This window comes from Protopterus annectens, chromosome 10.part0 (assembly GCF_019279795.1).
Source record: "Protopterus annectens isolate FY-2018-M chromosome 10.part0, PAN1.0, whole genome shotgun sequence".
Classification (NCBI taxonomy): domain Eukaryota; kingdom Metazoa; phylum Chordata; order Ceratodontiformes; family Protopteridae; genus Protopterus; species Protopterus annectens.
Window position 1 is genome coordinate 200,738,341 of NC_056744.1, and position 17,392 is coordinate 200,755,732.

Sequence of the window (17,392 nt, forward strand, 5' to 3'; positions counted from 1 at the left end):
AGAGTGTTTTTCAAAGTGCAAGCTGGGATTCCAAGAGAACATTCAAAAATATTTCTTGACTCCTTCTCAGAGAATTGTGTTTCTGGGACGTCAACTAGATCCCACAGTTCAAAGAGCTTTTCTTCCATGAGAAAAAAAAGTACAGCGCAATGAAAAAGTATTTGCCCCCTTCCTGATTTCTTATTGTTTTGCATGTTTGTCACACTTAAATGTTTCAGATCATCAAACAAATTTAAATGTTAGACAAAGGTAACCCATGTAAACACAAAATGCAGTTTTTAAGTGATGATTCTATTTATTAAGGAAAAAAAACTATCCAAACCTACATGGCCCTATGTGAAAAAGTAATTGCCCCCCCCTGTAAAATTATTAAGTAACTGTGGTTAGTCATATTTTTGGGAAAGCTGAGATCAGTTTCACTAGCCACACCCAGGCCTGATTACTGCCAGACCTGTTGAATCAAGGGATCACTTAAATAGAACGTGTCAGACAAAGTGAGCTAGGCCAAAAGATCCCAAAAAGGAAGACATCATGCTGCGATCTAAAGAAATTTCAGAACAGATGAGAAACAAAGTAATTGACATGTATCAGTCTGGAAAAGGTTACAAAGCCATTTCTAAAGCTTTGGGACTCCAGCAAACCATGGTGAGAGCCATTATCCACAAATGGAGAAAACATGGAACACTGGGGAACCTTCCCGGGAGTGGCCGGCCTACAAAAATTATCCCAACAGTGCAGCGACAACTCATCCAAGAGGTCAGAAAAGAACCCAGAACATCATCTAAAGAACTGCAGGCCTCACTTGCCTCAGTTAAGGTCAGTGTTCATGACTCAACCATAAGAAAGAAACTTGGCAAAAATGGCATGCATGGCAGAGGTCCAAGGCAAAAACCACTGCTGACCAAAAAGAACATAAAGGCTTGTCTCACTTATGGACGAAACACCAATAGTTTTGTTAAGATTGTGCAGCGACATTGGAATATATTGCAGAGTGATCCAGAAGTTGCTAGGATTATCCCTGGCAAATGTATGTGTTCATACAGAAATGGTAAAAACTTGAAATCTTATTTCAACCATTACAAAACTGGAGACAGGGTCAGGGACAAAATACAAACTACTATTTCTGGACACGGTCTGTATGGTTGTTTCCCTTGTGGTCACTGTGTAAATTGTAAATACATATGTACTACCAAGGAATTTTCCAGTCGTAATTGCTCAAAGGTCTTTGATATAAACATTTTTTGTAACTGTAGTAGTGATTGGGCTATTTACTTGGCCACATGCAAATGTGGTGCATTTTACATTGGACAAACTTCAAGGTGCATTAGGTTACGTATTTCGGAACACTATAGTAATATGAAACAGAAAAAGATTACCAATGCATTGTATAAACACCAGTTGTCACACCCATCAGCAATATTTTGTTTACAATTATTGATGTGATTCAGGGGATCGAGGAATAAAATTGGTTGGCATGATATTCTAAACAATAAAGAAAAAAAGTGGATTATTAAGCTAGGAGGGCTTTTCCCTCCAGGGCTTAATGAATATTTATAAATTTTCCACCAATGAGATTCTATGCATTTGTATTTAAAAGCCAGTAAACACTATTATTTTTTCAATACACTGATGAAGGCTGTGTGATTTACCAGCCGAAACCGGTTTGTGTTTGTATTTGCTGTAATGCTATGATGCTTTAATTACAATATATTTATTTTTATCACCATTTGCTGGCTCCATTGGTTTTCTGTTGATTCACTACTTTTGGGGGCCGTGCATTACCCACGCGCAGGAAGAGGTGGTTTTGTTGGTGTTGCTCTGTTCACTTCCTGCTGGGGTTGGTGAACCTGTTGCTGCAACATGGATTCGTTGCAGCAGATAATGTTTCAAATTGTCTAAGCATCATCGTGGACAGTTGGTGGCCAATTTTCTATAGAAGCTGACCTATTTGGCTATTGGAACGTTTTCCTACTACCTTTTTGGTGTAAAATTGGCAACTGGTGGACTTTTTCTTTCTTATGATATTGGATCGTGACTTTGCATCTATGCTGGTGAACACGCCATTTTGTTTGGGTTCCTTGGCTGGACTATCTGAAGAGGGTTCGTATATGTATGCGGTGTGAACATTTTGCGATTTTTCTTTTTATCGCATTGTTTGTTATGGTTACATCTACTGGCAGGGAACAATTTTGGTTCGTGGTATGTTTACAGACCATTTGTGTGAACTTTGTGTAAAGGCCGGGGAAGAAGTGCCGTTTGGCTCAACTGCTTTATGGGTTTACAATATGTTTCTTTCTCTCCTTTTTTTGTCGAACTGGATCGAAGGTACAACATACGCTGTTTATAGTAAGACTTTATAAAGTGACATTTTCAACGGGGGCAGTATATACGCACTGTTCCAGTTTGGACTAATTAACCTACTCGACACTGGACCTAGTGTTGGAGGAAGATTTACGGAGTCCATTTTGTGGAACATTTAAGCTCTTTAGGGATATGGACATATCTGTGTGTAATACATATTTAACAGTGCGATATGATTATTGAAATTACTTAAGGCATGGTTAGTGTCGTTTTTTGGTAGTCGCACTTTTTACATATGTAACTGCATGATTATGCTAAGTATGTACTTATATGTCTTGTTCTTGTAGGGGCTAACAGTGAATGTTAACATCTTGTATTGTCCATATGTGGGTTTTTTTACCAACTTTATGGTTGTCCATTAACCTGTAGTTATATTTTGTGTTTTCACTAATTTTGCGTCCCTGATTCAAGGCACATATGTTTATGATTTATACTGCATAACGTTATAAGCAACATCTGTTTAACATGAGGGATTGATACACCTGATTACACTAATCTTGGACACTATAGCTTGTGAATTCTGGACTAAGTGCATAGGGAAGTTACGGAGATTTTTCTGAATGACTCTTATTGAGCATTTATATGCTTTATTGTATATGGATTAAATTTCCATATACTAAACAGTGGTGAAATTCAGGTGACTGATTTTGCAATTGGTTATATGGTTTATTGTAGGTTAAAATCTTATATGTGAATCCCAATGTGACATGTTAAACAAGCATTATTGAACTGTGTCTTCTGAGGGGATTGTTGGCATATTTTACAAACATTTAATGCCATTTTTAGGGGCGTCTTTTCCATTTCAGAATTTTGGGCCTGTCTATCACTTCATAGGACGCTATTGGTCCGTCAATAATTATTATTTTCTACAATTGATCTCTATGTTTATACCCATTTGATGTGGATATGAGACATAATTATAACATTGGATTTGGGTACAAGTGTTTTTTACATATATAGTTCAATTGGCATTTTTTCACACAAATAAATTACATCAGCATATGGGGCTGCTGTGATTCAAGCAGGTGGGTTTTTCCTGGATTATAATAAGATATATAGGGACCTTTTTATGGTCACACCAATAATATTCTAACAACATTATAATATTTACCTATTTTTTATGAACATATCATTGTTCTAGATCATTCATGGGAAATCATAGGGTATTTTCATATAGTAGTTAACACAAATATATTGTTTCATGAAAATATTATTGTTTCCTATCATTTGTGGGAAATTAAGGTGGTTATGAAGGGTATGTTCATGTAGTAGTTAATACAAATACATTGTTTGTAATGGTGATATTATATTGCAATATCTTCGGCAATATAAATGACAGTATATTTATATGTTTAGAGGTTGGTTTTTGAGAACGTATATGAACATTGGATTTATAATAGAAAACAACTTCTTTAAGGTTAGGATATATTGGCCTTCCTTACAGGTTACATATTTCCCCATATGCTTTGCAGAAATGAGAGTTTATATTTTATGCCTTTAAACTTTTGTATACATATACACATATATTGTAGTGGTTTTTCACCAAAAACATTTTTGACAGCTATAACGACCCACCATCGTAACAAGTTATAATTTATGGTTGTGTAAAATAAGGTTATTCTAGTTCTTATTGGACCCTATTCTATACTAAATTAGTATTATATGTCCTTTTCTTTAGTTGAGCATCAAGCAATTCAAGACTTCTCCTGTTTAAAAAATTTTTTTGGGCTTGAGTCAGAGTTCTGGACAGCCTCTATCTTGGCTTTTTATTAAGGGTTTTTTATTAATGGTTTTTCATCATCTGCATTAATATACATTAAAAAAATTTAGGAATTTATATTTTGGACGCAGCTGTTTCTTTTTTCTTTTTTCTTTGGAAACTACATTCTACAGCTGTTATTGTCCTTATTAATAGTTCGACTTTGCTGTTGTGGCATAACTGATTGACCATTATTGGCAGCTATACAACCTTCCTTGTTATTTTTCAAGCAATATGGATTTATCCAATCTCATCTCTGGATTGGTGGCAGACAGGGAGGATCTAGGGGTTTTTGGTTTGAACCCTAATTCAAACGGGAATGCAGATCAGATCAGCAACCCAGATATAACTAGTCAGAAGTTAATCGATGACCTGAATAGGCAATTAAGGGCGCTAAGAGCAAATGTGTGGCACAGTAAGCTTTTCAAGGCTTATCAGGCAGCGAATATAACCCCAAGGGGATTAAGAATAAGGATCATTCCGCATGTTAGTAATGCAGATGATGAATTAACCACACAGTGGGCAAAGATACAACATGAAGCCACAATGTCTTTTGTGGTTCAACTTTATAAGTTTCACAATAGAGCCATAGATAAGGGGCTGTCTGAGATCATGACTCTGGCAGATAGGTTAAAAAACTATGAACAGGAGCCTTCTTTTGAAGGCAAATTGAATAAAGTGGCACAGGACTTGAAAAAATTTGATGCTGAACTACGGTCACGTAAGATGAAGAAGTTTAATAGGGACCAAGAGGATTACTCTCGGGGCAACCCGTTCTCTTTTCAAGCTAAGCATGTAAGATTTAATAATCTCCCAAATTCAGATAAGAAAAGGAAAAGACCCAGATCCATTTTGAGAAAAAGCAATTTTAATGCTACTTCATCATGTGATGATACCTCATCAGGGACTGATAATGAATCCCTGACAGCAACAGGATCACCATCACCCAAAAGAAGCCCAGGGGCAGCCCCTTTAGGAGTACATATAGACGGGTGGGCAAACACAAGAAAAATACACAATGTACAGGGACTACTGGAGTTGGCGTTAGGGACTTAAATGAAAGTACTGTTAACAACATTTTAAACTTGTCTGACCATGTTTTGTCTGATCTACATGTCAAAATATTGAATAAAGGCCTCAACTTTATACCTGGTGCTATCATTTCAGAGGATGTATTTGCACAAGATTTGTCTAGTTTCTGTAGACTAATCAACCTGAAATTGTTTTTTGGTGATTCTGGTCTTGATTTTGAGAAAGGGAAATTTACATATCATGCATCTAATTTTTCCCCACCTATGAATACTGTGGTTCACCAATTTCAAAACAGTGTGCTTAGGGATGTTCATTTTCAAGGTTCAAATTTGGTATGGAAACACAATAACATTACTTTCAGGGAGAGACAAGCTATTCTGGAACTCCAGAAAAATCAACAAATTGTGATTACAACGGCAGACAAAGGTGGGGCTGTTGTAGTACAGAACTGGGATGATTATGACAGTGAGGCTCGGAGGCAGTTATCAGACACTAGATATTACAATCACATGGCTAATGACCCCGTACATAGATTTACCAAATGCATTGAACTTTTCCTCAGGAATGCTTTTGATAGGGGTGTAATTTCCAAAGACACTCTGTATCATTTAACAGTTAAGGATAGTAATCCACAATATATTTATTTTCTTCCAAAAGTACATAAAAATTCCACACACCCACCGGGAAGACCGATAGTGTCTGGAAGAAAATATTTAACTGAACCTCTGTCTCTGTTCTTGACTAAACACCTTAAACCTTTGTTACGATTTCTTCGGTCCAGGTTAAATGATACCACGAGTTTTTTGCAAATCATATCTGATGCTCAATTGGAAGAAGATTGGTTCTTATGTACGCTTGACATATGTGCCTTATACACCAACATCCCACATCAAGCTGGTCTTCAAGCCTTGTCATATTGGTTGGAATATGCAGGTTTATACAGTTCCACATTCAATACATTTTTGGTTGACATGGCTAGATATGTCCTTACTTGTAATGTTTTTTATTACAAAGACAATTGTTATTGGCAGATTAAGCCTCTTTTGCCCCCATATACGCTGACCTTTTTATGGCCTATGTCGAAACCAAGTTAATTTATGATCCTATAAGGAACATCTTTCTTTCGGAAATGGATATTTGGAGACGATATCTTGATGATATCTGGCTAGTGTGGAGGGGAACTGAGTCTAGTCTACTCACTTTTGTGCAATATTTGAATAACAATGAGTGGGGTTTAGGGTTTACTGAACAACATGATTCTCATAGTATAATCTTTTTGGATGTTGTTATACGTAAACTCTCTGATGGTACACTTGAGGGTGAGACACATAGGAAGTTTCCGCAGTACAATTCATTGTTGCATGCTACAAGTTATCATGCTCCACACATAGCCAGGAACATCCCAAAATCCCAATTTATCAGAACCAAACGGATATGTCCGCAACACTCAACATATTGTAAAAATTCAGAGGACCTTACATACAGATTCAAACAAAGAGGCTACAAGGAAGGCATTGTAGCAAATGCTAGAAGCCAGGTTCAGGGTATGGAATTCAGCCAGTTGCTTATATACAAGGAGAAGCCCATTACATCACCAAAACCACTTAGACTTACGACCACTTATGGACGAAACACCAATAGTTTTGTTAAGATTGTGCAGCGACATTGGAATATATTGCAGAGTGATCCAGAAGTTGCTAGGATTATCCCTGACAAATGCATGTGTTCATACAGAAATGGTAAAAACTTGAAATCTTATTTCAACCATTACAAAACTGGAGACAGGGTCAGGGACAAAATACAAACTACTATTTCTGGACACGGTCTGTATGGTTGTTTCCCTTGTGGTCACTGTGTAAATTGTAAATACATATGTACTACCAAGGAATTTTCCAGTCGTAATTGCTCAAAGGTCTTTGATATAAACATTTTTTGTAACTGTAGTAGTGATTGGGCTATTTACTTGGCCACATGCAAATGTGGTGCATTTTACATTGGACAAACTTCAAGGTGCATTAGGTTACGATTTGAACACTATAGTAATATGAAACAGAAAAAGATTACCAATGCATTGTATAAACACCAGTTGTCACACCCATCAGCAATATTTTTGTTTACAATTATTGATGTGATTCAGGGGGATCGTAGGAATAAAATTGGTTGGCATGATATTCTAAACAATAAAGAAAAAAAGTGGATTATTAAGCTAGGAGGGCTTTTCCCTCCAGGGCTTAATGAATATTTATAAATTTTCCACCAATGAGATTCTATGCATTTGTATTTAAAAGCCAGTAAACACTATTATTTTTTCAATACACTGATGAAGGCTGTGTGATTTACCAGCCGAAACCGGTTTGTGTTTGTATTTGCTGTAATGCTATGATGCTTTAATTACAGTATATTTATTTTTATCACCATTTGCTGGCTCCATTGGTTTTCTGTTGATTCACTACTTTTGGGGGCCGTGCATTACCCACGCGCAGGAAGAGGTGGTTTTGTTGGTGTTGTCTCACTTTTGCCAATAAACATCTTGATGATCCCCAACACTTTTGGGAAAATATTCTGTGGACTGACAAAACAAAAGTTGAACTTTTTGGGAGGTGTGCATCCTGTTACATCTGGCGTAAAAGAAACAGAGCATTTCAAAAAAAGAACATCATGCCAACAGTCAGACATGGTGGTGGGAGTGTGATGGTCTGAGGATGTTTTGCTGCTTCTGGACCTGGACGACTTGCTGTGATTGATGGAACCATGAATTCTGCTCTCTACCAAAAAATCCTGAAGGAGAATGTCCGGCCATCAGTTCGCGACCTCAAGCTGACGCCCACTTGGGTTCTGTAGCAGGACAATGGTCCAAAACACACCAGCAAGTCCACCTCTGAATGGCTTAAAAAAAACAAAATGAAGGAGTAGCCTAGTCAAAGTCCAGACTTAAATCCAACTGAGATGCTGTGGCATGACCTTATAAAGGCAGTTCATGCTCGGAAACCCTCCAATATGACTGAATTAAAACAATTCTGCAAAGAAGAGTGGGCCAATATTCCTCAACAGCGATGTGAAATATTCATTGCCAGTTATCGCAAACGCTTGATTGCAGTTGTTGCTGCTGCTAAGGGTGCCGCAACCAGTTATTAGGTTTAGGGGGCAATTACGTTTTCACATATGGCCATGTAGGTTTGGATAGTTTTTTTTCCTTAATAAATAAAATCATCACTTAAAAACTGCATTTTGTGTTTACTTGGGTTATCTTTGTCTAATTTATATTTGTTTGATTTGAAACATTTAAGTGTGACAAACATGCAAAAAAATAAGAAATCAGGAAGGGGGAAAATACTTTTTTATTGCACTGTAGATATATATCTAGATCTATTTTTAGGGTTTTCCAGTCAGACTTCCATCATTGTGAAAGAATACCTCAAGATTTGAAGTGTCATAGCTTGTATGATTGTCATGTTACCCCCTGGCAGGACTCCACATGAGAAGGATAAGTGGTTTCGTAAGTCTCTGGTCCCAGCACCAGTACCCTTAGTCTGTTCAAATCCCAATGCTGTGTTTTTCAAAAAAGAAATCGCTTGGTGGAGACGAGAGATGTCGCTAAATCCAGGTCTCCTCTTCTTCCATATTCCAAACCAATCACTACAGACACTTCTGACTTTTCTCTGGTAACAGTTTCAGGAGGGATAAAAGTGCAGATTGTTTCTGACACCAAGGACAGGCACATGCACATAAATGTAAGAGATGTTTGCCGTGATCAAGGCACTCCAGTCTGAATCATCTTTGGTCCCCAGGACATCCTCAAGTTGTTACAAACAATACTACAGTCATGTGGTACATCAACAAGCAAGGGGGGGCCAGGTTGTACCCCCTTTGCAGGCTAGCCTTGTTAGCTTGGGATATAGCGTCATAGCACAATCTCACTGTACAGGCATTCCATCAGAGCTTAATTGTGTGGCAGACAAGCTGAGCAAGGCAAGGGCATACCTTCACAAATGGAAATTAGACTGTAGGTCTTAAAAGATTGCTCCATCTGTGGGGAGTTCCTAAAGCAGACCTCTTTACCTCCACTCTGAACAATCAGCTGGCAAGATTCTCTGCCTGGACTTCATGCAGTAAGGCCTGGAAGAATGATGGCTTTTCTTTTTCTTGGACGGAATATTCCTGTATGCTTTTCCACCCTTTCCACTAATATCTAGGGCACTTCTGAAGGTTCAGAAGAAATCCCCCAAGAACAGTGCGGTGACTTCCCTTCTGGCCCAGACAACTGTGGTTCTTCCTCCTTTTGGAAATGGTCAGGAGCAATTACCACAGGCTTCCTCACAAACTGAATCTACTCACACAAGAACAAGAGTGCTTGATACACTTGACACCAGTCCATTTCAGTTAATTGCCTGGATGATAGGATCTTAATTCCTTTTAGTCACCTGTTTACTGAGGACATGTAGCAGGTACTTATGAAGGCAAGAAAACTTGCTACTAGAAGATCTTCTATTAACAAATGGAAAAACGTTTCTAGTTGGTGCCAACAACTTAATCAGCACCCATTCAGGGTTAGTTGTTCTCTGGCTTTACAATGTTTGTGTGAGTTACTGTCATTTGGCCTTTCTTACTCCTCTATGAAGATTAATTTATTGTCCATTTCAACATGTCTGTCCATGGATCCACCTCTTTCAATACAGTCTCTTGTCAAAATGTTTTCAAATGGGTTTTTGCACAACAGGCCTGCAAGAAAACTGGTGGCCCTTCCATGGGATCTTAATTTTGTGTTCGAGAGGCTAACCTGACTGATTTGAGGTTCTTAACATGGACAATAGTTTTACTGATTGCTCTGGTCTCTGCAAGAAAACTATCCAAGTTGTAAGCTGTTATGGTGAGTCAACCCTACCTTATTTTCTACAGGAACAGGGTTTCTTTGAAAACTGATCCTTCTTTTTATGCCAAGCTATCCATTTCCCTGTTTTATTTCCTGAACTCAAAATTGAGGGAGAAAGGATACTCCCTACTTTTGATGTCCACAGCCAATGCAGATAACAGTCTTGACAGAATGAAGTCTTTCAGATCTTCGGATCAATTGACCTTCCATTCACTGGTTGCAGTATTCATGACATCTGAAATTCGCTACCTACAGTAGCCCAATGTCCGTCTAATGTACAAAAACCTTCAGTTGCTTTAAGGTATGCCGTACATCACATGTATGCTCCTCGTATAGCGTAAGGCTTAAAGGTGATGTCTGGGCATACCATCCATAGAACTACTTTGCCACCAGTCCTAACGTGTCTCTCGATAGTCAGTCTGAATGCCTACATCCAGTTTACTGGTTTCTGAGCCATTGCAGTTGTGTCCCATTGGGGTTTCTTTTTTTCTTGTCTTTTTGTTGTGTCTGGGGTTTCATGACATCCAAGAATGGTAAATGCTAGCATGGGAGACAGATTCCCCATGAAGACTGCCACAAACAGTGCTGCATATTTTGGATGTGCATAGACAGCTCATATTTTATTTGGATAAGAGTAAGTCTATTAGAAAACCTGATCAGTTATTTGTTTTTCATCCTAGGTCCCTAGGATTGGCTGTATCCAAGCAAACTATTTATTCTTGGATCTCAAAGGCTATTTCATTTTGTTATTCTTTTCATGGTAAGAGCCTTCCTTCTTTGTAAAGGCTCATTCTACTAGGGTTGTGGCTTTTCTGTAGCTTTTTTCAAGGGTTTGGATACTAACTCTATTCTTCAGGCAGCTACCTGGACTTCTCTGCATACTTTTACCAAGCACTACAAGTTGGATGGAACCTCCAGAGCTAGAGCTGTTTTTGCTAGGGCCATCCTTCATGGCTTCCCAGAGTGCTGTGCTTGTCCTTCCTCCTACCAAATTTCTTCTTCAGCTTTGGCACTCTCCCAGATGTCAAGAATACTGTAACCAGTGAATGGAAGGACTTAGTACAGTTGTGTAAAACCTTACCATAATAATAGATGTCCTTTTCTTCATTGCTGCAGTATTCACTCCCTCCCTCCTCCCCCTGGTTCATTTCTGTTCTGGATGTACTGGTTGCCTCTTGGTTTTCCTTCACCTCAGTAGAACTGTCCTATCATTTCTGAGGATGATACATCCAGAAGTCACCTTTATGCCCTAAGCTAAGCAAGGAGCATATGTGTGACATATGACATACCTTAAAGCAACTGAAGGGTTTTGTATACTGGCTGGACATCGGGCTACCCTTGGCAGGGAATCCCAAATGTCAGAAATACTGCAACAGTGAAGGAAAGGACATCTACCGTTATGATAAGATTTTACACAACTGTACTTTCAGTTCTTGTGGGAGTAAGAAGGGATAACTTGTATCAAAACAGACTATTTCCAGACGATTGTTGAAAGCTATTACTTTTTGTTATACTCACCAAAACAGAACTATTCCAGGCAGGGACAAGGCCCACTCTGCCAGGACCTTGACTTCACCTATGTTTTTTTGGGAAGGGCTGAATTCTAGAAGTGTTCTGTAAGCAGCAACTTGGTCTTCAGTATATAGTCTTACAAAGCACTGTAAGTTTGATTTCTTCCCTGGGTCAATTTCAGACTTTACAAGGACTGTTCTCCAGGGGCTCCTGGACTTTACTACATTTGGGAGGTGGAAGAAGAAATCTAGGATAATCTTCCCCATATAGTTAAGATTACTGCAGCAGTGATAAAGGTGATGAACATCGTAAAGTTTATGTAAACTTACCATAATAGTAGATGTTTGATCACTACTGTAATAGTTGCTTCTTCCCTCCATCCTCCGTGTTTTTGGTATGTTTATGCCAGGGTGTGGTTATTTTATTTTTTGTTCTTCCTAGTATTGTCCTTTCAGAGCTCAGTCTTCCTCTTTATGTTGGCAGGAAAGCTGTGAAGGGCTTTGTGTACAAACTTGTCTTTTAGTCAGCTCAACTCAGCTCGAGCTGCCTAATAGTTTGGGTGCATGGAAGGTGCCCTGAAGTTTTGAAAGCTGGCCACTTGTTATATCCTTGTCAGGATATAACCTGTATAGCTAGGCTACTGTGGCAGTAATCATTTCAATATCTACTGTTATGGTAAGTTTACTTATACAACTCTACTCTCTTCACAAATCCACAAAAAAAGGGAATTTCCAAGGTACCCAAGAGGCCAGGAGCATCTTATAAAACCCATATTAGAGGAGATGTTATCTTGAAGCAGTACAGAAAGGGTTCCACAAGGACAGGAGGAGAAAGGGTTCCTTTCCAGGCTTTTCCTAGTCTCGGGGGAAGATGGCCATTGGAGATCCCTTCTAGACCTTTCAGGGCTAAGCACATTTTTGAAGGTAACTGAGTTCAGAATGTTGACCCTCCAGACACTGATTCCCATGCTAAGCTTCCAGGTGTTCTTAGTTGTTGTGGGTATACAAGACACTTGTGTACATATTCCAATCATCAGATGTCGCATGCCGTTTTGGGGATTGTGGCACTGAGATTGCATTTCCAGTTTACCTCAATGGGCTTTGGTTTATCTACTTTTCTAAGAGTATTCGCCAAATGCCTGGCCCCATTGATAGTATACTAAATAAATAAGGGCATCCAGAGTTATCTTTAGCTGGAAGACTGCCAACATCAGGCACAGACTATGGAGAAGAAGACAATGGTTTTGTACACTCTGCAGCACCTGACCAGCCTAGGCCACACAGTGAGCCTCCAAAAGTCACATTTGAGCCCTACTACAGCATCATTTTTCTGGTGACTCTCCTGAACACAATAGTATGCACTGCCCTCTTTGTAATGCAAAAAGTGTAACACCCTTTCAGCCCTCATCCAACCCATGACAGTATAGCCCCAGTGGACTGCCATGAGGTCCTCTTTGTTCTGGGTCTCTTGGCATCAAACATCCATATGGTGCCCCTCTCCACATGAGGAAACTGCAGTGGTACCTGAGGGTTCTATGGGACCATTAAATCGAACCTCTGAAGACCATAATCCCTGCTTTCTTTCCTCTGCATTGAAGAATTACTGTGGTAGATGGATCAAATCAAGATCAACAAGGATATGCTCTTTGGGTATATCCCTCCAAACTAGATACTCAACACAGACATCTCAGATCAAAATTGGGAGGCCATGCCGTGGAGCTGAGAGTGCAGAGGACTGCAAGCACCACATAAATTTGAAAGAAATACCTGCAGTTCAACATAGACTCTAGGCATGCGCCCCTATGTATGTCAATTTGGTGATGTTGGGTGGGAGAAAGAAGATATTTTCTACTGCCCGTTTTCTAAACACCTCCACCTATATGTCAGATTTTTGGACAACATATTTATGTTGTGGAATGGTAAAGGTGAAGAAATACATGATTTTGAGGTTTATCTGAATGGATGTTCAGATTATTTCAAGTTTACTTTTAATTGGGATAAGGTGGACATCACCATTTCCCACAAGGCTGGAGGATTTAAATCAAACATCGCTAGAAAGGAGACATTTTGTAATGAGTATTTGCATTTCAGAAGTAACCATCCATTTTCTCAGAAGAAAAACTTGGTTAGAGGGCAAGCCATACGTTTTGCCAGAATGACCTCGGAGTGTGATGTATGGGCAGAATGGACTAAGATGAAAGGGATGTTCTTAGACAGAGGTCACCCTGACAAGCTGATAACTAAGATCATTGAGGAGGTATACCATGGTCGGGTACTAAATTTAAACCACTATTGTGTATAGGGTTAGAGAAACCCCAAATGCCCAGCAAAAGTAAGAAGTACGAGAGGGTCCTAATTATGGAATACAACCATTATGCTAGGCAAATCCAAGACATAGCGAAGAAGAACTGGAACATTTTAAAAATAAGTAATGATATACAGCAGGTGGTTGGACAAAAACCTTTGTTTATTTTTAAAACTGGAAAAAATTTCAAGCAGTTATTTGAACATGATAGGTCTCAAGTTCCAAGTGCTAAAAGATGGACAACACCAAGTGGCATATGTAGACAATGCCCCTATATTCAAGTAAGTAAGCACATTGTATTGGAGAATGGGTTGTGTAATAAAGTGGAGTTCAGAAATGGTAATTGTAAAATGAAGATGTTAATATATTTAGCTAAGTGTGATGGGTGTCCTGCCTTTTACATAGGCAAGACTGAGAGAACATTAGGAATCAGAATTTATGAGCATCTCTATAAGATGAGCATAAAAAGGGAGACCAATGCTCCTTTCAAACACTCAGTTTTATGTGGTGATTTCACTAAGTTTAGGTTTGGGATCATTGATATTGTAAAGCCCATGGTTAACGGGGGGGGGGGGGGTGTGACTGGAAATTACAACTGCTAAAGAAAGAAACGTTATGGCAACTGAGGTTGAAAGCAATTTTTTTCCCTGGTCTTAATGAGCAATTGTCCCTTAAACCAGTGCTTAAACCAAAGGGCAGATATAGTATGAAAGTGGAAATGCTGCCAATATTCTTTATTCCTTTCCTTCATTATACTTTATTGTATTACATACTGTGTAAAAGGTTTTTGAATGAGTATTTTAATTCCTGTTTTCAGATCCTACAGCAAAATAAGTCAAGTGAGTGATCTGTAAAAGGTGTTTTTTTTTTTTTTTTAAGGTTTATATAAAAAGCATTGTATAACTTAATTTATGACAGGTGATTCTGTTTATTTTATTAGGTAGGGTATTTAAGAAAGGGAAGTGATGTAAAATTTTGTATCTGATGAAGTCTCCATTGTAGAGATGAAAGCACTTATGCTTGTGCCTTTTTACTTGTGGTTTATTAAAGTGTTCAATCCTTTGCTGGTGCCGGACAGCCTTTCATTTTTCTGTTTTTAGTATACACTCCAGGCAATCAGTACAGTTTGAAGACAAGGAACCCTGAAGGCCATGCAACATCAAAAAAAATAGACAGGTGGGACCCACTCTTAAATGGATAGCCTGTCGGTTCATCCTTTAAATTTCACGGCCATTTTGCATCTCTTGATAGTTACCTTTGTTCTTCCCAAGGGGACAGCCTCACTGTAGACTACTTGAGCAAAGTTTCAGCAGACTTGCTTGAATGGCTACTCCACAAAAAGTCCTTTATATATTACTAGTGAACAGATGAGTGTACCAGACCTAGACCTCTTTTTTTTCTCCAAACAATCAGCTTAACAAATTCTGTTCCAGAGCATGACATAAAAAACCTTGAGCAGTGGATGCGGTCTCCCTGAATTGAAGAAGCTTGTGTCTTTGTACATTCCCTCCCCTGGAGCCCTTTCTCCTCACTCTCTCTCTCAACATTATAGCCATGACCTGGTCTAGGACAGGTTTTGCTAAAGCCATTGTAAAGGGCATACTGCTCTTTTCCTCTGTTATCTCGCCAGCCTTACTAACTGCAAGGGCTGTCAGATCTGGAGGTCTTCCCTGATGTAGTGACTGCAGCAGTGAGCCATGCAGTGAAGGTAGCACAGTTGTGTACTCAACTTACCACAAGTGTGGATGGTTTGGTTACTGCTGCAGTCCGTTTCCTATCCACCTTTCCCTCTGTCCTTCTGAAACTGGGAACCCACAAGGCCAGGGTGGGTAAATACCTATTCTTTCCCTTATTGCTTACAATACGTCAGTCTTTCTATTGCTCTCTGCTCTTATTGTTTAGGTACTATAGAAGGATAAGGTTTCTCTGGAGCAGTCCTAATAGCCTAGACCTTCCGGGGTTGGGGGAGGCACAGAGTTCTCTGCTTGTGCATTTGCAATATATACAGAGGGTAAGGAAGAGAATTGCCAGCCATATGTAAACCTTTATAACAGGACCTGCTCATCCATGTCTGTCGTGGTGGGTCTGTAGCTCTCATTTGGTGGTATGAGTTTCATTCTGTATTACATTTATCAGCAGTGATGCCTCTTTGCCAAAATTATTTTGTACTTAAGGTTATCCTCCATGCCGTGAGTGGATATACTGACAGTGCCCTCCTCACTTGCTTCACAAGACCGTACCGTTGCAATTTTCCTGTTTGTGTGGAAAATGTTTTCTTTCTGCTTGACAGGCTCACTTGTATTACCTCTCAACTGCTTTTTTTACTAGCTTTTAAGTGCAGGGGTAACATGCATTTTTTTACTCGTGGAATACTTTTGTTTGCATCTGCTTTTCCATGACTTTGCTGTCCTTTACTGCCACCTACCTTTCTTGTAATATTTTTGCTTATTCTGAACCTGAATTGTATGTCACTTGCATTATTTACCTTGTATTTTATATTTTAACTCTAGGTTGACCTTCATTATTTCATTGCTAATGAAACTGCATTACTTTACCGACATAACTGAAAAAGACTTCAGTCCAGCAAATCATTTAATGCTCATTGTTTAACAGTTTACTTAATAGTTGTAATGGATTAATTATCTGATGTCTGCTATTTATGAAGTATGTGTGCTTGTGCTATTAGAGATCTGCCCTTTGAGCAAATGTACTTTTAAGATTGAAATGTTTACTGACTGCATAAACTGTGTATCATTTTATTTCTTTTTTCTTTTTTTCACAGCCATCATGGTATGCTCAGTTAATTCTCTTTAGTCTTTGTCAGGAAGTAAACCGAGTTGGAGGTCATGCCTTGCCAAAGGTCACATTGCAGGAGCTTCTGAAGAGCAACTTGGAGGAGATGATTGCTGGGTATGAACAGGTCACTACAGTGGTACAAGAAAAGGTATGTTCTGGCAGTCCTTGATGGTGTCACCTTTAATAGCAGTGGTAGTGCAGGATTTCTGAGGGCTGTGCATGGAAGAGTAAAGTAAATATGGCTTACATAGCTGTATTTCTGTACCGAAAACTACATTCCTACATTTTTTGTTTGGTTTTAAATGTGGAAAAAAGAAAGAACTTGCTTTCTTTTTATTTATTTTTTATTTTTTATTTTGTTTCTTATGCTTAAACTGAGACTGTTGCATGCAGAGGAAGATGCGTTACAAATTCCTTCCAAGACTGTGGACCGTCCTTCCACTTACAGTTGGACAAAGTTGGTCAGTCAAATTTTAAGAGTTTGTGTGTGTGTGTGTGTGTGTGTGTGTGTGTGTGTGTGTGTGTGTGTGTGTGTAGAAACCCTATCTGATACCCATAAATATTCAAGGTACCTAAAAGTATCCTAAACAATGTGGGTCTGGATTTACTTGTCAGAATATACCCATATAGGCCTAAAAAGTAAAAAGTCATATGAATTCAGAAGTCATATAGCTGAACCACAGGTATGTCCTTAAGGGGTCATTTGCATTTATCTCATGGGCCTTCACGACAGGAAGTTTAAGTTATTACACAGTGAA

The 17,392-nt window shown here is 38.8% G+C and overlaps 1 protein-coding gene across 2 annotated transcripts in view; it reads left to right on the top strand.

Annotated features, from left to right (window-relative positions):
- Positions 1-17,392, top strand: part of COG1 (component of oligomeric golgi complex 1) — an 829,165-nt gene that overhangs the window by 448,674 nt on the left and 363,099 nt on the right. For both annotated transcript variants that reach the window (XM_044085137.1, XM_044085139.1), the window contains exon 9: positions 16,621-16,782. In XM_044085137.1, the coding sequence (XP_043941072.1) occupies positions 16,621-16,782 (162 nt within the window). The remainder of the gene's footprint in view (positions 1-16,620; positions 16,783-17,392) is intronic.